This window comes from Rhinichthys klamathensis, unplaced genomic scaffold (genome assembly GCF_029890125.1).
Source record: "Rhinichthys klamathensis goyatoka isolate OS25496 unplaced genomic scaffold, OSU_Roscu_1.1 h1tg000020l_1, whole genome shotgun sequence".
Lineage (NCBI taxonomy): Eukaryota > Metazoa > Chordata > Actinopteri > Cypriniformes > Leuciscidae > Rhinichthys > Rhinichthys klamathensis.
Genome location: NW_026606571.1, coordinates 145,775 through 171,317, shown reverse-complemented (window position 1 = coordinate 171,317; position 25,543 = coordinate 145,775). Strand labels below are relative to the sequence as shown.

The window sequence follows — 25,543 nt, the reverse complement described above, 5'->3', positions numbered from 1 at the left end:
CAGTCTCTGTTCACAGTCGGTGTTTAAAATCTACTCCAGTCGTTGGAAACAGTCTGTAAGTGTGTTCAGTTCAGTCTTAGAATGTTTCAGCTAGTCGTTAAGTGTGTCCCCGGCTTAAACTGCAATTTCACCCTTACAGTGATAGTCATCTCCTTACCATACTGTAAATTTTGTGTAAGTTTGTGTAAAAGAGCTGACCATTGATTTTTGTTACTTCTACTTTGCCCCCTCACCCGGACTATCCTGGCCTTTAGGTCAAGATGAATGTGAAAATGAAATAGGCTATTTAAAAAAATCACACTTGCCAATTGCATAGGCGTTCTAGCATTAATATTAGGCTGTTATAAGTAACATTTTAGTTGAGGACTAAAATTTATATTTGACCAAAATTATGAGAATTCCACTTTTAACAGTTACTACCTTTTAATTCTTCAAAGTTTCCAAAGCAGAAAAAGAATAATGTGGAACATGAAAATATAATGTAGATGTCCAAACAATAAACATTGCGTTTCCATGTCAACTAGTCGCAGTTGGCGAGCGGCAGCAGGGAGCGACATTTCAGAGGTTCTTAATTACCCTGGACTTTATAACTACCTTTAACTTAGAGCCAGCAAAAGCAATTATCCTTTAAACCAGATAATTCAACAGCCCTTCCAGTGGTGATTGATGACTAAGTAGAAGTCCTGCTGCTGTGGAGCAGTTTTCTAGCCGCTAGAAAAACTCGAGGCCTTGGCGTTACCTCCAGGCCTCTGTTGTGGTCTTGACATGGGCACAAAGTGTAGTGTCAGGAACACACTACTATTGAGATCTGGCAGAGAGGAGAGACTCGCTGAGTCAAATTCCTTGGTACGGGTTCAAGAGCTGCCTGTAGGCACAAGTTTAAATCACTTTGTTCTTTTGTGGGGAAAACCTGCAGTGTGGAGATTAAGAACAGAAGAATGGGTAGTGTCTTAATTAGTAGTGTTTCACGATATACTGGTAGAAAGGTATCACGAGACCCTGCTATTAAAAATGGTACGATTCCACATTTTATTAGTACCGGTACTTTAAGAATGATGGCATTATAATAAGAACCGTATTTCTTAACTTGCATCGACGTGTGACAGCAGGAGTCAAGACGTGTGTGCAGAACTCTGCTTCCTCTCCCTGCAGGAGTGAAATATAGCCGCGCAGACGGATTGAAGTTATAATATTTTAGAGCGACAAAGAAACATGCATGCATGAGAAAATAAAGTGTGGGACGTGTTTGATGTTAAAAAGGGTTAAGCGGAGTTAGCCTGCAAAAAGAACTCAATGTGCTACTTGCACTGCCGGGTTTAGACCTGAAGAGCGCGCACAGAACGCCGCCTTTCTCCCAGCATGCAATCGCAAATTCAGTTCTCATTTGCGGATTATTGTGCTTGAATGGTCAACAATGTCAAAATGCACGTTCTGGCGAGGTATGTCTAAAGTGAGCGTAAACGGTTGAGAACGAAATCTGATGTGTTCCAAATCCAATGTATTGTATTAGTGCAGCTCTTAAAGTGACAACAGCCTAATAAATGTCGTTGTCTGTGTCATTAATGTTAATCAAACATCAAAAGAAAAGAGAAAATCACTCGCTGCTTGACTGAATAGCTTTAATATATTTATTAAGAATCAGTGTATAGTTAATTTATAGAGTGAAATGTTAATTTCTTATTTAAATTCATTCAATTACTTTTACTGTCATTTTAGTTTTTTTTCCGTATCAATTCAGTATTGGTATCGAGATATTTTAGACAGTTATCGTATTGAAATCATAATTTTGGTATCGTGATAACGATAATTACTAGTCTTTGTTTTTTGACATGATGGGACAGAATGAGATTTATCATAATTACACATTATTTTATTTGGGAAGAGCCAAAGAACAGAAAGTGCACCGATGGCTGACTAAGTCAACATAAAAATTGTTATTGAAAAATTGACCCGAATGACTTTAATGGACATGAATGAATGAATGACAGACAGACAGACAGACATTGTAAAGCTCTTTGGGTGTACAGTATATAAAAACGCTATATAAATGCTTAATATCATTCTTTCATACTGTGCATGATTCATAGGTGTGCATTATTACAAATAAAAAGAGATGGTCTTCATAATCTATTATCTAAATGTAATGCATTGTATTATGTGAATAAATGGGTTGTGAATTTGATTTTTTATTTAATTGAAGTTTTGGCTGGAGAACATGTCTTTTGCCTTGGAATCATTACAGATTTGGGTTTGTTGGTTAAATTATTGATTTTAATTTTACTGATTGATTGATCATGCCACTATGAACTGTTCAGTGGCATTGGCTGCTGAATCAATCCCTTAAATGTAAAAACTCTTTGAGACTTTAATTGTACTAAATTATATGTAACAGGTGGTCCTCTATGAGAGTTCTTGTGCAATCTGTTGGGAGCCTTTTCTCGTGGACATCTAGATTTTTTTGTGCCTGTAATTAGCCGGAAGGAAATTAAATGCTTCACATCTGTTTCCAATGAATGGGCAGGTAAGGCCCCTCACTTTCCTTTATGTGAGATGACTCTCCTAGCATACAGATGTTGAGCTGGAGGTATGGCTGTTACTGTGAGAAGTTAAAAAGGCTGGCGTATTTCTTAACTGGGAGGGCAGAGGTCTTTCAGTAGCTTCTGGTTTGTATGTTCGAACTTTTTCCTGTTACCTAGAGATTTCCGTTGGCTCAGCATACAATAAAAGATACGTTGCTAATAACCTTGTAAATCTCCGTCTGTTTATTTAACAGAAGAGACTGGTTTTTTGCTTTGTTATTGTTTCCAGCTTCATTATTAAGTGATTGTTTATTTTTGGACGATTTCGGAAGGAAGGCTGAATGTTTAATTTTAGTCTGGGAGTTTTATCAGGTTTTTCATTGCACAAGATCAAACAGGCGTGGTGCAGTCTGGGGGAATTCCTTCCTTAAGCAGCCATCGTGGACAATAGAGTTGTTATCCGGAGTATACACTGTGGTGTCAGTACATCTACCATCTAAATATCATTGTTAGCGATTTCAGATGCTGATATTGTTTGTTGCACGTTTCAGTTCCTAAAGGCATTTAATGTAACGTAATACGGTAAATGAAAAAAACTATTCATTAAGAGTCTTAGAGAACAAATTTATTCTCCAATGCCTATTTGAAAGCTCCCAGTGAGCCATTAAGCAGATGCCATAAACCAAACAAACATCCAGTAACTGCCAATTTTTTTTTGTATGTTTAGAGTAATGGAAGAGACCACGAAGAGACTTCCAATGTTTTTAATTATTTTAAAAAAATCTTTGTGCTCAAGTAGCCCTCGTTCTGCCAGACTCTTTCAAGATTTCTCTTATCCTCTTCACATTTTCCCCTTGATAGCAACAAATATGCTCTTTTGAGAGTTAATGCAGCATGAGTTACCATCTTGGTGTTACTAGTCCTTGTCAGAAAATAATTCAATGATAGAGTGGTTACCAAAACCTAACATATTCTGTAGAGGCTGGTTGATCTTCAGCTGTCTGTTAAATATTAAATATTAAAATGCATGAGAAAGATACAGAATATGTTTGATTGATGATGTGATTCTTGTCAGAAATGTTTTTCATAATGATTCATACACAATGTCAGCATAAACTTCAGCTACGGTAGTTTAAGTTGATTTAAGAGTGAGTTTAGCAAGAAAAACATATTTTTTTACTTACTTTCTGCAGGCTATGTATATTAAATTTATCATTGTTGTCACACACTGACTCATGAGTGTTAAGAACAGACGATTGCATTACACAGTATTTTGAACTGGCTAATATAAGCGCACTTAAGATTGGCATGCATGCTTTTAAATGGCTTTGTATCCTCTGGGAAAACAGTGGATATGCTGTACTAGTTTGCCTATTTCAAATTAGAACAGATACATCTGTCTTTTTAAGGTGAAGTAGTGTAATGAATTTAGACATACTTTGAAACCATCATTACTTGATCGTTCAACTTCTTTCAAGCCATTAATGATTTTTGGAAACATTGGACACCATTAGATAAAGTTGAAGAAACGCTTAAATCAGGATGTTGCCATTCAAATCATTGTAAAAACATGTCAAACCTCAGGTAGTTTAATTTGGACAAGTATTGCGACTGGGCCAGTTTATCTCCAGCCTTGCAGCTTTTCCAGCTTTTCATAATCATAATCAATAGTACATAGAATCTGACTGCTGTCTAATTTTGGAGAATGGATGTATTTGTTGATGTGACATGCTTTTTTATATGTGCAGGGTTCATATAAGGAGGAGTAAACCGTCTTAAAGTATGTTTATTTTGTCAGTCATAATTCCGAAGTACATGCGTAACACAGCTGTTATAGCTGCTGTTGAATGGATTTTGAAATGGGAAACATATGGTGTGACACAATCTAGTGGGCTTTAAAGAGACAATTGTTTGGACACCTTTGTGGTAAAGCTTTCTTAACTCAACCAAGAAGAATAAATGACTCACTGAAAGACACAAAAGGGTCAAAAGGTGCGGTTACCTTGTAACTTTTACAAAGCTTTTTCGATGTTTACGGGGTTTTTTTCATTGGTTGTCAAAGATCCATCAGAGGCATGATGGCCATATGTCAACTAGTTAGGAATTTTGTTATAGCATAGTTTGGTTTGTCTCAATTAACTTGCAAGAATTTAGGCTGTTGCTGATGTGTTCCACAATTTGTACGTGTTATGTGCACTAATTAGTAGACTCAATCATTAGTAGGCTGTTTTTCCCTACCTCATTCTTTACTTGTAGTATACTTTACATACTTCAATATCCTCCATTCTTGTACAGTAGCGGTTTAAGCTGACAGCTGTTAAAGCTTGTTGGAAAAAAAAAACGGCTCTGTACTTTTGGACCAAATGAAATTGAATCCTCCTCTTATTGTTGTAGTTGATTCTTCTGATGTCTAAGTTGCATGATTCTGAAATAATAATAGTTCAGGCAGGTTGTATCATATATATTAGGCAATACACAGGCTTTCAGCTTCGAGTTGCATCCTCATTGTGGTCTCGGACCCCTTTGGAAGCATAAATTCATCCTTACTTAAACCATAGATTCGGTTTAAGTAAGGAGAAGATACTTTAGTTTCTTCTCACATTTGGGAACTGTTTCTGGGGCCTCAAGATTCTCCTGAATTCTGACCCAGCCAGTTTAGAGATAATCCTGCAGATTCTGACTGGCCAACTCCTTGATCCTTTGTCAGTGGTTGACAAGGGGAGGCTAAACCCAAGGATTTAAAACGGAGAATGGAGCTAGAATGAGCCAATCAGAGGACAAGTATTTCAAGCAGACAATGTGGGCACCTGATCCCCTCTCACATGCAGAAGCAAAATAATTGGCTGCAGGAATGTTCAAATACACTACCCTTCAAATTTTTGTAAAATAAATTAATATTTGTATTCAACAAGAGTGCATTAACTTGATCAAAAGTGTCAGTAAATACTTCTTTTGTTACAAAAAATATTTTAATCGAATGCTGTTCTTTTGAACTATTCATCAAAGAATCATGAAACAAGTGTAGCACGGTTTCCACAAAAATATCAACAACAATCAGAATATTATCCAGGTCCCTCTGGTTTAAGATCAGAGTTATCACACCGGGATGGAGACGGGTTTGTTGAGGATCAGTGCTGATGGCTGTCCTGTCGATGAGGTCAATTTATCCTATTGTTTACTTATTTATTTGCTTGGTCAGTGTGGTTGTGGGTTTTAGTTATTTTGTAGTTGTAGGCTGAAAGGACCTTTTGAAATAACTGCATTTGGAACTGTAATGTAGTCAAGACCTGCCTGCCTGGAACTATTTTAGCCGTTTGTTTCCCTGAAAATAGCTGCACACCTTAGAACGTTCGTCAACCAATCAGATTCAAGCATTTAAAAGCCCTGTAGTATAAGTGTTGACGAAAAAGAAGCATCTTCAGCAGTTTCTTGAAAATGGCTAAAGACTCAGCAGCGCGGGTTGAGTTAGGCAGGTCATTCCACCAGCATAGAACATAAAAGTCAGTGAAAGTGGCATTATATGACATATGTAAGGATGCTCTCCATGGAGTTTTTGCTAAAACAGTGACCTGTTTAACTGAATCTCACCCTCAGAGTTTATGCTGATGTTGTGGTCTAAACTGCTGAGCAATAACGGCTGTTCCCAGAACACCTTGACCACAGAAATGCAAGTAAAACCGCTCTTTTCTAACTTGTTTACCGATGTGTGGCCTGAAATAACCCCAACTACAGTGCAGTTCTGGCTGCTAAATGTACAGTATTGAGCAGAGATGTCAGGAACCTTCAATCATGATGCTGAGGCTCTAGGCATGAAGCCTAACAAAAGAGGCTTTCAGTACATTCGTGTATGAAGTCATGGCTTCCACTAAGTGTCCTCTCATAAAAATGTGTCCATCATTGTACGAGAAACACAACATACAGAGAAATGTTCAGGTCTTGGTTTTGTTTAAATATGAATCATATATAAATATAAACAAATATGCTCCAATATGTTCTTTTTTTGACTGCCTTAAATGTTATATTTTATATATATATATATATATATATATTATATATATATATATATATTAGGGCTGTCAAATGATTAATCGTGATTAATCACATCCAAAATAAAAGTTTTTTTTACATAATATATGTGGGTGCACTCACTGTGTATAATTATTTTGTATATATAAATACACACACATGCTTGTATATATTTAAGAAATATTTTCATGTATATACTGTATATAGATTTATATATAATTTATATTATATTTAAAAAAAATTCTTAAATATACATGCATGTGTGTGTATTTATATATATATTTAAGATTTTTTTTTTAAATATAATATAAATTATATATAAATCTATATACAGTATATACATGAAAATATTTCTTAAATATATACAAGCATGTGTGTGTATTTATATATATAAAATAATTATACACAGTGAGTGCACCCACATATATTATGTAAAAAAAACTTTTATTTTGGATGTGATTAATCCCGATTAATCATTTGACAGCCCTAATATATATATATATATATATATATATACATACACACACACACACACACACACACACACACACACACACACACACACACACACACACACACACACACACACACACACACACACAGTGGGGAGAACAAGTATTTGATACACTGCCGTTTTTGCAGGTTTTCCCACTTACAAAGCATGTAGAAGTCTGTAATTTTTATCATAGGTACTCTTCAACTGATAGACGGAATCTGAAACAAAAATCCAGAAAATCACATTGTATGATTTTTAAGTAATTAATTTGCATTTTATTGCATGACATAAGTATTTGATACCAGAAAAGCAGAAGCCTTTGTTTGCAATTGCAGAGATCATACGTTTCCTGTACTTCTTGTCCAGGTTTGCACACACTGCAGCAGGGATTTTGGCCCACTCCATACAGACCTTCTCCAGATCCTTCAGATTCCGGTGCTGTCGCTGGGCAATACGGACTTTCAGCTCCCTCCAAAGATTTTCTATTGGATTCAGGTCTGGAGACTGGCTAGGCCACTCCAGGACCTTGAGATGCTTCTTACGGAGCCACTCCTTAGTTGCCCTGGCTGTGTGTTGTGAGTCGTTGTCATGCTGGAAGACCAAGCCACGACCCATCTTCAATGCTCTTACTGAGGGAAGGAGTTTGTTGGCCAAGATCTCGCGATACATGGCCCCATCAATCCTCCCCTCAATACGGTGCAGTCGTCCTGTCCCCTTTGCAGAAAAGCACCCCCAGAGAATGATGTTTCCACCTCCATGCTTCACGGTTGGGATGGTGTTCTTGGGGTTGTACTCATCCTTCTTCCTCCAAACACGACGAGTAGAGTTTAGACCAAAAAGCTCTATTTTTGTCTCATCAGACCACATGACCTTCTCCCATTCCTCCTCTGGATCATCCAGATGGTCATTGGCAAACTTCAGACGGGCCTGGACATGCGCTGGCTTGAGCAGGGGGACCTTGCGTGCGCTGCAGGATTTTAATCCTTGACGGCGTAGTGTGTTACTAATGGTTTTCTTTTAGACTGTGGACCCAGCTCTCTTCAGGTCATTGACCAGGTCCTGCCGTGTAGTTCTGGGCTGATCCATCACCTTCCTCATGATCATTGATGTCCCACGAGGAGAGATCTTGCATGGAGCCCCAGACCGAGGGAGATTGACCGTCATCTTGAACTTCTTCCATTTTCTAATGATTGCGCCAACTGTTGTTGCCTTCTCACCAAGCTGCTTGCCTATTGTCCTGTAGCCCATCCCAGCCTTGTGCAGGTCTACAATTGTATCTGATGTCCTTACACAGCTCTCTGGTCTTGGCCATTGTCGAGAGGTTGGAGTCTGTTTGATTGAGTGTGTGGACCGGTGTCTTTTATACAGGTAACGGGTTCAAACAGGTGCAGTTAATACAGTTAATGAGTGGAGAACAGGAGGGCTTCTTAAAGAAAAACTAACAGGTCTGTGAGAGCCGGAATTCTTACTGGTTGGTAGGTGATCAAATACTTATGCCATGCAATAAAATGCAAATTAATTACTTAAAAATCATACAATGTGATTTTCTGGATTTTTGTTTTATATTCCGTCACTCACAGTTGAAGAGTACCTATGATACAAATTACAGACTTCTACATGCTTTGTAAGTGGGAAAACATGCAAAATCGGCAGTGTATCAAATACTTGTTCTCCCCGCTGTGTGTGTGTGTGTGTGTGTGTATATATATATATATATATATATATATATATATATATATATAATTACTTTTTTTTTTTTTTTTTTTTTACACCCCCTTTTGGCTTTTGTACCAAGGAGGCATCTTTTGTCAGTTGACACAAAAAAAATGTATATTGTTCGTCCGTTCATTCATTCATTGTGTTGCTCTTACAGCTAGAGTGTATATGGTGACATGGATAATGATTCATTAGCATTTAAGAAAAACTGAATTAAAAATGCATAATAGAAATAGGGTTGGATTGACTCGTTGCATGTGCATTCTAAACATGGTGCTAAAATACTCATACTTTTGCCAGCAGTATTTATTCAATGTTTTTGCATTACTGTTACTGAATCTACATTACAATGTGTAGACAAATGAGTCTAGTCCGACTCTTGTGAACGAATTCTTTTAAGTGAATCAGAAACATACAGTGCAACGAATGTATAATTCTAATGAGTTGATTCTTCATAGCAAATGAAAAACATTCTGTAATAACATTAAATGTTAAAATGATATTAACTTAACATTACATGCAGATGGAAATGTGGCCGCATATTTTGTTTTAGTATACTTTATTATATACAGAAGTTAAAGCCAGTTATTGCAGTCAAAAATGCTGACCTTAAGACCCAAATGGGGCCTTCGTTTGGCCCATTTTTGCGCTGCATGATGGATGAATTTACAAAAATGGATGCATGAATTTACAAAATTGTAAATTTCCATATAATTTCCATCATCATGCTTTTAGTCATTTTTATGTTGAGTGATGAACCTTGATCAACGTTTAACTGATAATGGATGACTTGCTGTTTAAAAACACAGGTGTTGTGCATTAAACTCGAGCACATTAGCTTCCTAGTTGGCTTGTTTTCTGTCCCAGTAGTCCTTCATCCTGCTCACAGCCGTTTTGACAAGGGGCTTGATAGTAGGATGAAATTTCACCAGCAACTACTTGGCTTGAGTGGTATTTTTACCTCCCAAGAGGAATGTCACCTCCTCCATCCACCCACACACACCTTTGGGTGAGAAAGGGGTCAGTGGAGCTGCAGCATCTTCTGGTCCCTGTGTGTTACTTGCCAGAGGAAATTTTATTAATACTCAATCAAGCTACCTCACTGGGGCTTTATATTCCAAGTGTGGGCCAAAGCAGAGCTTTTAAGCCTGCAGCAGTGCTATGAGACCAGGAAGAGTTCCCTTTGATCAGACAAACTTCCTCTTTATTCTCCTGAATGTGCTTTCAAGACATAAGGCAAATCATGTGCAAACTGCATTTAGGGAACTTTTGATCAGGCTTGTTGTAATTACAGCTCATTTCTGTATCTCAGGATGGCAGATTTCAAAGCACACACCCTCTGATTTTCAAGAGATCTGAGCTTGCCACTTGCTTTCAAGGCAACTGATTGTAATATCACAGTCAGTTCATCTTATTGCGATTCTTTAAGGGATAGTTCACCCAAATTGATTTAGGAAATTATTTTTAAAATGTGAATTAAAATTATGTATTTATTAAATCATCATAATATTTTTTTTTTTTTGGGGGGGTAGCTTGACACCTTGAACTAACTATCATGTTTTTATTGTATTTTATTTCTTATGTTTTATATTTTTATATTCATTTAACAACTGAGAGTATTGGTGTGTGTTCATTATAAGACAACATCTGTTGTTTGTTTTGAGGAACACAAGATTTCTGCTGCCACTTTATTTGTCATACTCATATAATTATCAGTGAAAGAAAACAGCTGGTTTTTAATTTTCAGTAGCCAGACTGATTGGCACAAACACATGTTCACTGACCCCAAAATGTGCGTTGAGGATCATCTAGATTTTGTTAACAAATATCTTTTCAAAACAAAGAGAGGTTAAAACTGCTACTTTTAAAGAGTCGGAAGTAACTCACTGTTTATCTCCCCCCTCAAAAAAGGCGCTTTTTTAAAAATAACTAGCTTAAACATTAAGTCACCATATCAGGTTTTTAAACAACTTTGTCCATAGTCATATGATCATATGCCTGAAACTGTTGTCATAGCCTCTCACAAAGGTGCGCGGCCAAATCCGAGTTAATTATGACATAGCTGTGTTGAATAGAACCGGGACTTATGACCTTGAGAACAGACTGCTAGCGGTAATTCAACTTTAAACCTCTCTTGGCAGACGGGCATGATTATCACAGAAGAATGTAGTTTTGTTTTGGTCAGACATCTCAAACTTAGGTTGCAAAATATTTCTTCCTTATTGTATTCTGAATGGTCATACTAAAATTCTGTGTCAGACATAGATATCTAACTAGAAGATATTTTGAAAATGCAGTGTTCTGGGCCCCATTGACATTCATTGTTTGAAGAAGAAAAAAACAGCTGAAACATTCTTCAGAATATCTTCTTTTCTGTTCCTTGGAAGAAAGGTAGTGATACAGGTTTGGAACAACACGAGGGTGAGTAAAGTATAGTTTTGGGTAAACTATCATTTAAAAACTTCACTGAAAGACTACGTTACACTTCCTAATCTTGTGATCAATGTCAGCGTGCGGCATTTAATAAGGCAGCTCTTATTAAATTGTCTTTGACCTGGCGTACCACAGCACAGTGTGGTCTAAAGCCAAGACAACAGGTGGTTCCAGATTAGCTCCAACAGCCATGAGAATAAGGAACGGAAGTTTGTCACCAATGTTGGCTTTGTGGGAAACCGGAGCTCCATGAGAGTCATCAAAAATCTGCCACAACTTCCTTCATATCATTTGCCCTACATGCTGTGAGCAAGGCTTGGATGTTTATTCTCAACATATGAATTCAATTTTTTCGTTGTTTGTTAAACATAATCATATGTTGATTGCACTCTTTTACTACTTGAATCCTATTTGGACAGTGCATCCAAAAGTGAAAATTCTGTCGCCATTAACTCATCATGTTATACCAATGACTTATTTCTTCAGCAAAACACAAAATTATTGGAACTTTGGGTCAACCCATTGCGTGAGTTGGGGCAGGGCTTTCTGTTTGTCTGACCAATAGTGACGGGGGAGTTTTTTTTCAGGGTAAGCTGTTTGACAGCAATTGCACACTACCCCTTTAAACTTTATTTGTCCAAAGTTCTGAGAAACATTCTCCTGAACTGGCTCACTGTCGTTGTCTTGCTGTCAAATCTCATAAACCTTTGCGCTGTCATCTTGACATATCCTTGACACGTCCACTGCTGCGATAAACATTATTCTGTTTGATTGTATCTATCCTGTGTCTCACTTCTCTGGAGCCTTGTGGCATCATTCTTCAAAGCAGTCACTACGCCAAGGTTCCTTTGGAAAGAGGACGGTGTCACCAAGACAAGAAAGGAAGTTCTTCTTAAATGACAGCTAGCTGCAGTACAGAGGCCCTTCCTGTTATAAATAAACAGCTTTTCCCTCGCGCGCTGCCACTGGCCTCAGCACCTCCACGCTCAGCTGTCGTCTGGGGGAACAAGAGCTGCTCTCGGTCTCCAAAGTGCAGGTCACCATAAAGCTCTTATTACCGGAAACACTGCTGTATTTTTAGACTTTTTTAAATTGCTCTGCCATGATTGTTTATTTGTTATCAACAAAAAAAAGGCCATAAAGATTAAAACCACACCACAGACTTTGACCAGTTTTATGAAATTAGGTAGATTGTGGTTTACTTTATTCAATCGGAATGTAAAAGTTGTCACATGACACATATGGAAGTCTGCGGTCTTCAGTAGTTCATTTCATATGTGTTTGTCATTTAACTGAAAAAAGTGCAAGAATGAAATCTAGAAAGTGAAATTGGAACACGCTTTAATTTAATTTGCTTGCTGCAGCCCTGCTTCAAAATATATGAAACTAACTTTGTGAAATAGTGTAGGTTGGTTTCTTTTGTTATTTCTAAACCGAATCGCTCTTTCTTAGATATTTCTTCATGGGTGATCTTTTAGATAAAGAGCAAAGACTGCAGTTCCATCGGAAATACCATACTTTCATGGTGTGTTTACTGAATTCAGTTAAAACCTGCAAATCCTTAACAGTGATTAATTTAAGTGCACTGTTGAATATTTTTTAAATTTTTACCAATCTGATGGCTCCTCAGCCCTCATGGCCTTATGAGATACAAAAGTGTCCACAGGTCTTATCTATAGAAATCGCAGCAGATGTAGTAGGTAATCCGGATATTCTGCGCCTCATAAATACTGCATATTTGGATATTCACACTCATGATGTACTGCTTTTTCCATTAACTGCATAATTGGGCTAGGTGTAATTATTTCTGATTAAAGGACCCCTCTGATGGATTATGTGAATGATTTGCACCATTCAACATATTGGTGTCAGTAAAATATTTCTTTGTTTTTGAAGAGTCTCTTATGCTAACCTTATGAACACAAAGTTCAAAAGAACAGCATTTATTTGAAATAAAAATCTAATTAATTTAAGAATGCAAATCTTACTGACATTATTTTCATGATTTATCACAACTTTTTTCTTTTGCCAAATCAACTTAGATAATTAATGTTGTTCAGATAACATAATATTTTGCGTTTCTGTTGATTTAACCAATCTCTCTCTTTCTATATCTAAAATCTTTTACAGAAACCTTTTATGACACAAGCTATTGTAAGAGTTCTCTGACCCATTTTTTACGGCCTGTGTTTCATCCTCTGACATAATTGTGTGAAGGTCTATAAACAAGGGTGCTGTCAGTGGAGGGACTGTAGATCCTCTGGATTGTTTTGATGGTGTAAATTGGAGTGTGGTGAAAGTGTAGTCTGAGGCAATATTGAAACATAGGGAGTTTAGTACATAGGTGGTCTGGATGCGCAGGAGCTCTGTTGGTTCCCCTGCTGGGGTGATAATTGAGGGGATAGTTGTTCTTCTTTTGGTGCCATCTGAGCCCCCACAAGTAGCGGAAGCTGCTTCCACTGGAATGCGCTCACATATTCGGCCCACACACATGCATCATTTCAGCGATTAAGATGGTATCAGTTCCCTTGATTAAAAATGAGTTAGTGGATGCAATCAGACTGACTTGACACAGTGTGTTAATATTTAATTGTCATGTTGTCAACAAACTGAGTCATGCTGTCAAGCCCAGGCACCTCCTATGATGTTGCCATTATTAGTGTTGGATATTGTTGTGTTCGTGAATGAAAATTATTGCTTTAATATACATCCTTTATCATAACATCTTGTCTTGCTTTCTTTCCCTTTACAATACTTTTCCTCAATTTTATTACATTATATATTGTTTTTTCACAATAACATTGTGTTCACCCCTTTTTTTTCTAAGGAGGTCAGGGTGGACTACCTGAGCACTCCTGGCACAGTGAGAGGATTATTCTGCCTCTGTGGTCACCGGCCATGCACTAAAGGTTCATTCGTCTTGGTGGAACAGACAAACGTCCCGACCTTGTGTAAGTTCCCTGTCGGGTAGGTATGGCAGACTGAGTCTGGCAAATCAACTGTTTGTTCTTTTTATTTTTCAGGGTGGTGGAGTCGCACCAACACCCGTCTGTTGCGTTGAATATTTCCATGTGAGGTTTTCAAAACAAGCGACCTTGGGGTCTGCTGTTGGATCACTTTCGCAGTGATGGCTTGGTCCTTAATCCAAACAGTCTGTCCAGGCTTCAGTGGTGACAAAGATCTTGCTCTATGTCTCGTATTGTACGAGTTTCTTGATCGAGCACGTAAGCTGGATTTAAACTGTTTCAGTTTGTCTGCATCTGGAAGTTTAGGTGTGAGAAGAGACGGCAGAGTTGGTAAATTCTGTTCTCATTTTTCTATTCCTTGGTGTGCCTGATGAATGTGGAGGAGACCTGAACTTTGGAGTGAGGCAGGGATTATCAATCTTGTCCCATGTAGAAGCAGTCCGTCGAGGATGGAAATCATATCTCTTTCCAGCCAGTAAGGTCTGAGTTTGCCACTAGCCTTTCTCCATTAAGGGCACTGGGATCCGTCTGGCTACATTTACAGAAAAAGGAGTTGCATTGGGCTGTAACTTAATAAAGTATTCCTCTTTCAGCTCACCTAAGCCTGTGAAAAGTTCTGGATATTTCTCTTGCCACTTGCATTCTGTTATGTAGATCCAGTCTTGTGATAAGGTTAAGCTTTTCAATGGCATGTCTGCCCAGAAGTGGCGTGAAGAGATTTTTGACCACATAGATGTCTTCCTCTATATTTTTCTAATTTTTCGAGATGGTGGTAGAAAATACTCCTTTCACATCCAAGACATTCTTTCCTGGTCCCATCAGTACTTTGCGCGTTTTCTTAAGGCCTGTGTTTTTATTTGAGGCCAGCAGCACAAAGATGGATTCAGGTATTACTGTGACGTCTGCCCCAGTGTCCATTTTCATTTTCACCGGTCGCTCCAAGATCTGAACGGTTGTGCACCAGTCTTGAGTATTTGAATCTACGGCTCCGAGAAATGCTTGCCCTTCATCTGAATCACAGTCCTCTTTAACCTCATGAATCTTTGAATAGTCTTTGAATGGCCTTTGAATGGCATTGGCTCATATAGTGCCCTGTCCTATTGCACTGATGACAGACAGCTTCTTTGGCTGGGCAGAGATCCTTTACATCGTATGCACATCTCATGCAGGTTTCTCTTTACGTTTTTTCTGGAAATTCGGCCAATTCCCACCTTTTCCTGACTTTGGCTTTTTGGTTGAATCCTGCCTGTACATCTCTTTGTGTACAGCGTCTAGCTTTAGGTCTTTGTCTTCTTCCTGCCTCAGTTCTGCCTGCTATTTCCTCAATGCTTCGCTTCGCTTTGCCTGGCCATAGTTATGGCTTTCTCCAAAGTTAGGTTTGCATGTAATTGAAGGGGCTCTGATAGTTTGATGTCTTTTAATCCGACGGCAATTCGGTCTCTAATAAGTTCATTTCTCAGAGTTCCAAAAGCACAGCGTTCCGACAATGAATACAGTGCAGTGATAAAATCATTAACTGGTTCATCTGGCTCTTGTTTCCTGGAGTTAAACTTTGCTCTCTCATAGATCACATTTATTTTGCCAGTGAAGTATTCCTTGAATTTATTCTGCACAGTTTCATAATTTCCACGCTCTTCTGTAGTCATGGCTAATCCGCACAAAATGTCATCAGCTTTGTCTCCCATGCAATAAATCAGTGTGTTAACTTGGTGCAAATCTAATGCTTGTGTAAGGTTACTTACAACCCTGAACCTTTCAAATCTTCTGAGCCATCTTTCAAAGTCGTTTGGCTTTGTAAAATCGAATGGATCAGGAGGTTGGATTTGATATGAAGTTGTGGGTGCTGGTAATTCCTCCATTTGCTTTGTAGCTTTTTATTATTAGTTTTTATTTAAAATGTTTTCTTTTCTTCTTAAAGCTCTTTTCAAACGTGAGCATTTTATTCAACTTTTATGAATCATACGCTTCTGTGGGCCTCTCTGCCTGTGCCCCGGTTGCCTGGTAACCGTACCCCTCCCACGCTCTTAACTTACGATGCAGTGGTTAAGCATGTGCTGATCTGCTTGCACCTTGTAGTCTTTCCTTATTTAATTTTTTCGTTGGAAACGGCATACACTACGGTTCTACTGTAGTGTTTCTCCCCCAGCGGTGCTTATGGTGCGTTCAAGTCATCTCGTATAGATCGTAATTACGAGTTGAACGCACTTGAACGCCACCACAATGTCGTAAATACCAGTGGGGAGTTCGGGATTTTCTCTAAGCCCCGATCTTTCCGAGTTGTGGGCGTGTCACTGAGAAACATGGCGGCGGAATACCACAATACTTAAATATTATGCAGTGATATTGTCAAGGTTTTCTATTTACAGCGCAGTTAAGCGAATTTCCTGCACAGAATATGATGGCATTATAATATAACAGTGCAACATGTAACGATAAAGTTGGCAGTGGCTTCATAAATTAATTAAAAACATAAAAAAACAAAGTACATTCGATGCACATTTCTTTGTTCTTCATTTTCTAGAACAAGAGTTTAAGAACCTTACTGTATTTTTGTGTAATTAATTAAGAGAAAGTACTCCGCCATCTTCCTCCGACGAAAGTGACTTGAACGCACTGCCGTCGTAAACACGTCTTCCCACCTCGTACGTACGAACTTCCCCAGGAGGACTTGAACGCACCATTATTCAACAGTTTATCATTCGTTGGAGACTGTTCTAGCCGCTTCTGACACCATGTTGTGTTTGTGAATGAGCCGAGACTGCGATCACACAGCATAGCAGCTATATAACTGAACTTTATTAAACAATCGCAGAGTACAAACCCCCCTGCTTGGGGCGTGGCTCACTCAGCAGCAATCTCACCCATCTGATATCACTACAGATATGGCCTGGCCTGCCTTCTGGCTTTAGATCTAGTTTGAAGAGACACATAGGCTCTTATTTCATGACCATGTCATATGAGCACTTGGCTCTGTCTGACCTGCTTGCTGACTGTCTGAAATGCACCATTTCTGCACTTAAAATACATTACAGTTGATATTGTTGAAATGGGCACAATTATACATCAAAAAGAACACTTGGTCTCTTAGGACTAGGAGGTTTTCCTTTGTTGCATTGAATCATACTTTCCATAACAGTGAATCAAATGTTGTTTAACCAAACTCATCTTGCATGGCACTTTCCAGGGGAGGTTTGTTTCGGAAATGAGCTACGTGCAGCTTGACAATGTGCACACAAACACTCATTTAGAATGACTTTTCCAAACGTTGGGTTTTGTCATTTAAGATTAGTTTCGCTAACTTGGTGAGTCAGATAGTTACCGTTAACAAAAGTGACTCCTATCCTTGAACGGGAAATCCTGATCCTTCAATCGCAGGATTCCAGCAGTGTGAGTAAGACTTCCAGATGGCGGCTGAAGTTACCTCAAGGTGTATTTTTCAATGCTGCACTACTTTCCTACTGTACACAGTCAGATGAAGCTTTCATAGCACCCACTTGCAATTTGTGTTTGTGCTTCAGTCATCAAGTGGATGTGTTACCATACGTAACTATTGGAGCAGTATCAACAGCTGGTATTACCAAAACATTCTTTGAGAATTTCAGGAAAAATTTGTGAAAGGCGAAATTGTATGCAAATGAGGTGAAAAACGCATGTGGCACTCAATTGTAGAAGGTAAGGGCAAGTAAAGACCGTGAAATCTGTCATAAATGATAAGTTTCGCAGGGTGAAAAGTCACAGAGCACACCCAGAGAGCGGCAGACTGCTTGTGGTTTGGACAGTATTGAGTGGTTTATTCATGCCAGTGTAACTGAATGGCATGGTTAAAGGCTTAGTTCCCAAAAATGAAAATTCTGGAATCAATTACTCAACCTCATGTCGTTCTAAACCCATAAGACTTTCATTCATCTTTGAAGCATATATCAAGATAATGAAACCTGAGAGATTTCTGTCCCTCTGTTGAGTCTGTAACCGAGAAACTTTCATGCATCAAAAAGGTGAAGTAAGCTTAAAAAGTAACTCAAATGTCCTGCTTGATACACAAGAACCAATGACGTTTGTTCTCCTGTATCACGCAAGCATGTTTAAACTTCCATGTTATATTTGATGCCATATTGATAAATATAAATTGGTAATTTAAATTGATAAATTGGTAAATAATGACATAATTTGACCGGTACTAACTGTTTCAGCTGATCTGATTACAAGTTGACTGCGCGAAATACATGTTTTTACAGCTTTCTAAAACATTTTATGATTGAATCACTCAAGCCACATTTGACATTATTTGAAAACCCATGTGACCATATTGCATTTAAAGTGTAATTAGGTGTAATCAGTCTGAATGAATCCTTGGCAGGGCTGCTTGCTCACCTGTGAATCATCCATTGTACTAAAACAAGAGCTTTATTACTAAATGTTAAAAGCAATGTCGACCACATGTGATCAGATCACCTGAGACTTTTTAAAACTGTGCCTAATTGTGTCTTGGTCACCTCATTTTCCTTTTCATGAAGCCAAATCTACCATGCAAGCCCACACAGGTCAGCTGCTTAATGCCTGGTGCGGAGGAACAAGCCTGCAGTATGTGGGGATCAGTGTGAGCTGGATGACTGCGCAGATGTGCTCATGGGGATGGAGCCACTCAATAGCGAAGGGAAGCAGGAGAGCATCTCACTGGGATAGCATGTCCAGAGAGTGGAAAAGATGAATAGCAGAGAAACCTGATTGTCTAAACAGTGGCAGAGCGAAACTCCCAGCTCCCTGCTTCCATTTCAGCATGGGAAACAGCTGCGCTGGGCACATTTGAGTGCATGTATGTCAAATCTTGCCCAGTATGCATTGGAATGCCTGTGGGAGTCCTCGCTCAATCCAAAATGCTCGCTTTGTGTCCATGTGGGAATGCATGCATGTCCCGGGGCAAGGGTTCTAGTTGCCAGAAGTATGCTGTCAGCCTTTTGACCATCCTTTTCTCCCCCTAAGCCTATGTTGAAGACCGTAACAACTTGTTTAAGAATGTGCCTCATCTAGCGAGTATGCTATGGTTAAAGTGAATGGGGCATGTGTTTGTTGAGAGTAGTTGGTGTCAAATCCTGTCCAAAGTGCTTTGTGTAGTTGAAGGGTATTTCTCATCATGGTCTTTACCCTTAAGGTGCTCAAGCTGAGGTTTAGTCGTTTCAAAATTGCCAGCTTGTCATCACCTTGCATTCTCCTTCTCTGAGAGGTTAAACTCGCAGAGGAATCTCTGTCTTTACCTGTATGTCTTTTGCTATTGTCTTTCACTTGCATAAATCTTTCCTGTTGTCATCCCTTGGCTGTTAGATGAATGTTTTCTATAGCGGCTGTGTATAATAGGTGTGGAAAATGTGAATTTCACTCCAACTCCCTCATCATTAATCCTAGAATTGTTCCAAAACATAGTTAGTTGCTCTGCTTCCACTGCTAACCAATAACTGTCATGGAAACTCCTAAGTGACTGATTTGGAACCAAGGTTATTTTTGTAAACAAAAACTGAAACGAAAACTATTGGTCAAAAAGCATTTTTGTAAACTGAAGTAAATTTGAAATTTCAACATAACTGAAAAACTAAACTAAACAAAACTAACAACTGAAAAACTAACTGAAATAAAATAATTAGCAAAAATAAATAATCCATCGTTTTCATAATAAGCTCTCATCCTGTACTGGAAAATCACGTTTTTCCATTCCACTGCGCTACTTTAGTGCTAGACGGACATGTATGACCGTTGCGTCTCGTGTCTTGTGCAGCGTCTCGCGCATGACATGACGTTCTAAAAACATGCCACTCAAGTTAAAAGTTCAACTTTTAAAAGACGTCTCTTTAAAAGACGCGTTTTTCAAAGCAAAACCGCTTTCTGTGTGAACCAGTCCTAAAGGTGATGATACACAGGGCAACTTTTTGAGCAATATTGCTGGGCTATCATGCCGAGCGATTGTTGCTTGGGCAACAAAATTAGGTCCCTGACTAGGTCTTAGAACAGAGAATCAGAACTATTCACTTATACATTTCGGTTCTGCTTTGACATGGCTAAAAGCAGTACCATATCAAGCAAGGAAGTGCAATTATATGATAAGAGAAGGATAATGGACGGTTTGCACTTCTGGCCCTATAATATACAGTGAGTTGTTTTATGGAGGTCAGGAAGTTTGCCCTCTGTTCTGCCTGTGTTAAGCTGTGCTGTGGTGTTCTGACTCAGATGGGGGTATAAAGTGCATATCTCAAGCTTTCACCTACTTACCGTTTACATTCCATTTGTGTTTTTAAAAACCGTCATCCCCATTACGTCCATTAAATCCTTATGTAATACAGTGTGGCGAGTGTAGGTTTCAACTACTGTTATTGCCATTCTGATGTATTGTATTCCATTTTAGTATCATTCAATTTTAGATAATGAGCAGTCAGGACTTTATAGTTTCAATTACATTTTTATTGCCACTGTACTGAATACTGTACCATAATCAAGTAGGCTAATCAGTTCAGTAGTCAAGAGTTGTATTCTATTTATATGTGTGTATATATATATATATATATGTATGTGTATGTCTCAAACAGTATTCCGAACATGTTGCATATTATGATTGTAAAGTAATTGTGGAGTTTAGTCATGAGTCATGTGCGGTAGCATCCAGTGATGGGAATAACGGCGTTATAAATAAACGGCGTTACTAACGGCGTTATCTTTTTCAGTAACGAGTAATCAAACGAATTACTGTTTCCCCCGTTACAACGCAGTTACCGTTACTGACAAAAAAAAATGTGGCGTTACTATAATTGAACTCACTGAAGCGGCTTGCATCCGAGTAGGCTCTCTCTCCGCCATAGGACCTGCAAAGTTTTTTTCTCTGGTGTGTGTGTGTGTGTGTGTGTGTGGAGGCGGAGTGGACAAAAGCCGGAGTGGACAAAAGCGAAGCGATTGGCGCGAGCGCGCTCAATGCGCGAGAGAGACCGAGTGTGTCCGAGAGCGCGCTCAACAGTTGCGCAAGAGAGACCGAGGGTGTCCGAGCATTATATAGTTTGTTTATAAATAAATGACACATATCTGCAACGTTAATTAATTTACATGGTTATACAAATAAAATCTAAAAAATTACCGTCAGGTAACGTTCTGTTTAGGTTATAAAATAAACCCGAAAATAACCTGCAGGGAACATTCACAGAAAACATCTTTGTTTGACCGGTTGTAAACACGTGCGGCAAACATGTCTAGAATTTGGCTTAAATAACCTCAGATGATGACGTTCGCTATAGGTTATAAAAATAAACCCCCAAAATATTATATTTTAGTATTATATTTTTTTTTGGTAAATTGTTCAGTATTATATTGAGAGAGCACTTGTTAAACTGTTTACTTTTGTTAGGAAGAAAATACTCAGGCTACAGTATGTCTACTAGTTGTGAAGTTGTGTAACAGTTTTATCATTTTAATATGCACAAAGAGTATGTATATTTTTTATTATTATTTATTCATTTTTGGTACATTTCTTAAGAAGCATAATTTATTTTTAAACTTATTTGTTGGCCAGTTGGGGTCTGTGCGATATTAAGTAAACCATCTATAATGTTTTATTGTTCTACTATAGTAATGCTAATATTTAGAATAATATATTGAATTTAATAGGCGTCTCTCACATTGTCCCACAGCAACATTAAAATAGAATAAATTATTATTATAAAACATTGAACACTAATCTACACTATTAAGTGTCCATTTCATTAATTTAACATATTTAATACTGGGGGCATCCAAATTATTTGACATAGGCCTATTTGATTTTTTTTTTTTTTTTTAAGTAACGCAATAGTTACTTTCTCTGGTAATTAGTTACTTTTATAATGATGTAACTCAGTTACGAACTCAGTTACTATTTGTGAGAAGTAACTAGTAACTATAACTAATTACTTTTTTTAAGTAACATGCTCAACACTGGTAGCATCCGTCACACAGCTGCACTCCAATGTGAACAAAACTAAAGTACTAAAATCCTTTTCTCACGCTGTGCTCGTAAGGCCTTGGAAATTGGACATGGGTCTGATTGGGGGTTGGAAATGCCAGAGAGGGGTGTGTGTGGGAGCGGATAAGCCTCCAATGCACTTCAGCAGTGCACATCTGTCCTTTCTAGTCATCATTATTACACTTTGGAGGTTGAGTGTGAGTCACTCATTAGCAGAAGAGTGGAAGTCCAAGCAAGCTGGCCATGACCATCTCATTCCATTTGTATCGTCCTGCTCTCTCTGCTTATCAAATGTCCATGGGCATAGATACGGTGAATTTGGTGTCTTGCCTTGTAAACTGCTGCTGGGAAAACCAGGCTCAAACTTTTCTTGCAAAACTATGCGATCTGATGTTGCTTTTGTCTGTTTCTTTACCGTTCCTGTAGAACAAACTCTTGGCATTGTGAATGTCATAATTGGAAAGTAAACAGTGAGATTCCTTGGAATGCAGTTCGTGTATGTTTGCCTGTGCTGTCATTTCCTTTGGCTAGGTGAACTCAAGCCTTCTAAGAGAATTTGAAAAGTCTGTTGTCATTTACTCGCCTTCATGTCTTTTGAAACCTGTTTGACACGCAAGGCCAATGAGTAAATGATGATCATGACTGTCAAGTAATATTTTTAATGAATGACAAATTCTTTCAAATCCTCACACAAAGCTGTCATGGTTTTAGAAGACTGGAAAATAGCACACAAGTTGTATGGGCTACTTTTAGCATGCTCTTATTGTGCCTTCTTTCCTTTTTGGAGGTTGACAGCCCCTGGTATGGAAAAGAGCATATGGGTATGAGTAAATGTGAGTAAAAGTTACCTATTCTTTTTACCTTGATACCTTGATACCCTATAACAATAGTCATAACAATCATACTGTAGTGTATTTTTCCTTTTAGCTAAGTTGTGCGTCATATCTGGATAATTAAATTGACACATACCCATTTACTAATTCTTCTCACCAGAAATATGCTACATTTATGGATGACAACAATGACAGAATGTCTCGTTTTGGGAGTACTCCATCCCAAGGGACAGGGAAGCAGCCAGTGATCAGCAAAGGTTCGCTGAGCAGCTTCAATTGAAAGAATTTTGCCAGTCAGCGCTTTCCTTTTGAAAATGCTCCAGGATTGTTGTTTTAAAGTGTTCAGTCAGGGGAGAAAGGATTTGGGGGGGAGATCAAGTTATTTATTTGCGGGAGCCATTTAAATGGGAACTGTGGCCATGATGGAGATGCAGGGAAATGGGAACTGGCGGGCTATGAAGACCGAAAATGCCAAATGTGGCATCTTGCCAAACACGTATACAAAAGTGAAGATGAGAACTGCGGTGCAGAAGGGACGATTGAATAAAATCATCAAAGCTTTTATTGTTGAGCAAAGAAGTGAATAAGCAGAAGACACTGCTGGTTGTTTGGAGTTTCTGCCAACTATGCAAAATGTATCAGAAGAAGCAATGTATAATGTTTCTCTCATGTTTATTATGTTGTATGTTTTGTCTTGAGATACCCGTAGGCAATGTTCATCAGTTTGATTATTCATACTTTCTTTTTATTGCGTTAAAGGCATAGTTCACCCAAAAATTATAATTGTCAGTAATTACTCACCCTCATGTCGTTCCCAACCCGTAAGATTTTCGCTCCTCTTCGGAACATCTTCTGAGAGCTTTCTATCCCTCCATTGAATTTGACAGCCTACGCAACTACCACTTTCAAGCCCCAGAAAGGTAGAGAAGACATACTACAATATGTCAAATATGACAATACATGCATCTCCAGTGGCTTAACCTCAATTTTATGAAGCGACTTGATTGCTTTGTTTGTGCAAAAAAGCATAATTTAGCACTTTATTTACAAAATATGAATCTCCAACACGCTTTCACGCAGCAACAACAACAACGTCTGCTCTTGCGTCAACACATCACGCATGCACTGCGTCGTGGTGCTCTCGTGAACGTGCGTTGGAGATGAATATTTTGTAAGTAAAGTGGTAAATGATGGGGGTTTATTTTGCGCAAACAAAGCACTCGCGTCGCTTCATAAAATTGAGGTTAAACCACCGGAGTCACATGGATAAATATATAATAACAGTTTTCTTTTTTGAATACATTAAAAATATATATTTTATTCCTGTCTTGTCAAAGCTTAATTTGAGCAATTATTATAATATGCTAATTTGGTTAAAAAAAAAAGAAAAAATATTTCTTATTATTATAATCAAATTTGAAAACGTTTGTTTTGATTTAATATTTTTGTGGAAACCGATACATTTTCAGGATTCTCTGATAGTAAGAAAGTTCAAAAGAACATAATTTATTTGAAATAGAAATGTTTTGTAACATTATACGTGTCTTCCCTTTTGACCAATTCAATGCGTACTTAATAATAACTTACGAATAAAAGTATTAATTTCTTTATTTTAATCTTACTGACACCAAACCTTTAAGATATTATGTTATGTATATGCTTTCTTTGACTGAAATGGTGCAAATCTTGTATTTGGTGTTAAATACAAGCAATACAAACAATATTAAACATGTTTATATATAAGGACAATTCATCCTTGCAAATTAGATTTGTTTGTGAAATCCTGATACTATTTTGCTGTGTAACATGCTGTAGTTTTATAATAATTACAAGAGGTTTCAAATATGCTTTTATCAAAGACTAGAGTTAAGTCTGTGATTTTTATGACCTCTCATGGGTTTGACATTAATCTGTGTTAATGGGTTAGGGTGTTACCATGGAGGTAAAAGGTGATCACCTAGATCTTTGTCTAGCAATTTCATGTTGGAAATTTACCGTGATGTTTTAATGCACATACAGTACAATGACTTTGAGACATTTTGAAGTGAGACTTCAGTGTCTAAAAACTTTTTAGGGCAGCTGTTTACTTTCATTTCATGTCTCGGTGATGAGCAAGATATGCATTTTTTTGCATGCATGCACAGCACAAAGATATAACATTTATCTCTTCTTCCTTCAGTGGAGCCTGAAGGCATTGTGTTTGCACCTCTCTTCTGTAGGTCTCTTATAACTTGGGATGTGTTTGGAGATGCTCATTTCAATCCCATAAATTGTGGTTTCATTTGTTTTGACTACAGGTGGCTCAGAGTTCTAAAGTGTGGGATGAGGTGCCCTTTCCAGAGGATTTAGAGGAGGAAAACAAGCGGCCGGGAGGATATGTGGATGATGAAGAGTACTATGATCCTTCAGGAGGTGAGACTCTCTGAATGCTATTGCTGAGTACCTATAATGAAGGAATAGAAATGTTCATTATGCCAGACTCCTTTTAACCAAAAACAAAAGTATAAAATTGCATAAATGCAAAACTGCATATTTTCATTTTTTTATGTTAGAATTGTTTAACATGCTGTAAAAAATGATCT

General features: G+C 38.0%; 1 protein-coding gene across 17 annotated transcripts in view; it reads left to right on the top strand.

The window, feature by feature from the left end:
* Positions 1 to 25,543, top strand: part of hspg2 (heparan sulfate proteoglycan 2) — a 121,955-nt gene that overhangs the window by 10,502 nt on the left and 85,910 nt on the right. For all 17 annotated transcript variants that reach the window (XM_056238539.1, XM_056238530.1, XM_056238524.1 and 14 more), the window contains exon 2: positions 25,259 to 25,373. In XM_056238539.1, coding sequence (XP_056094514.1) covers positions 25,259 to 25,373 — 115 coding nt within the window. The remainder of the gene's footprint in view (positions 1 to 25,258; positions 25,374 to 25,543) is intronic.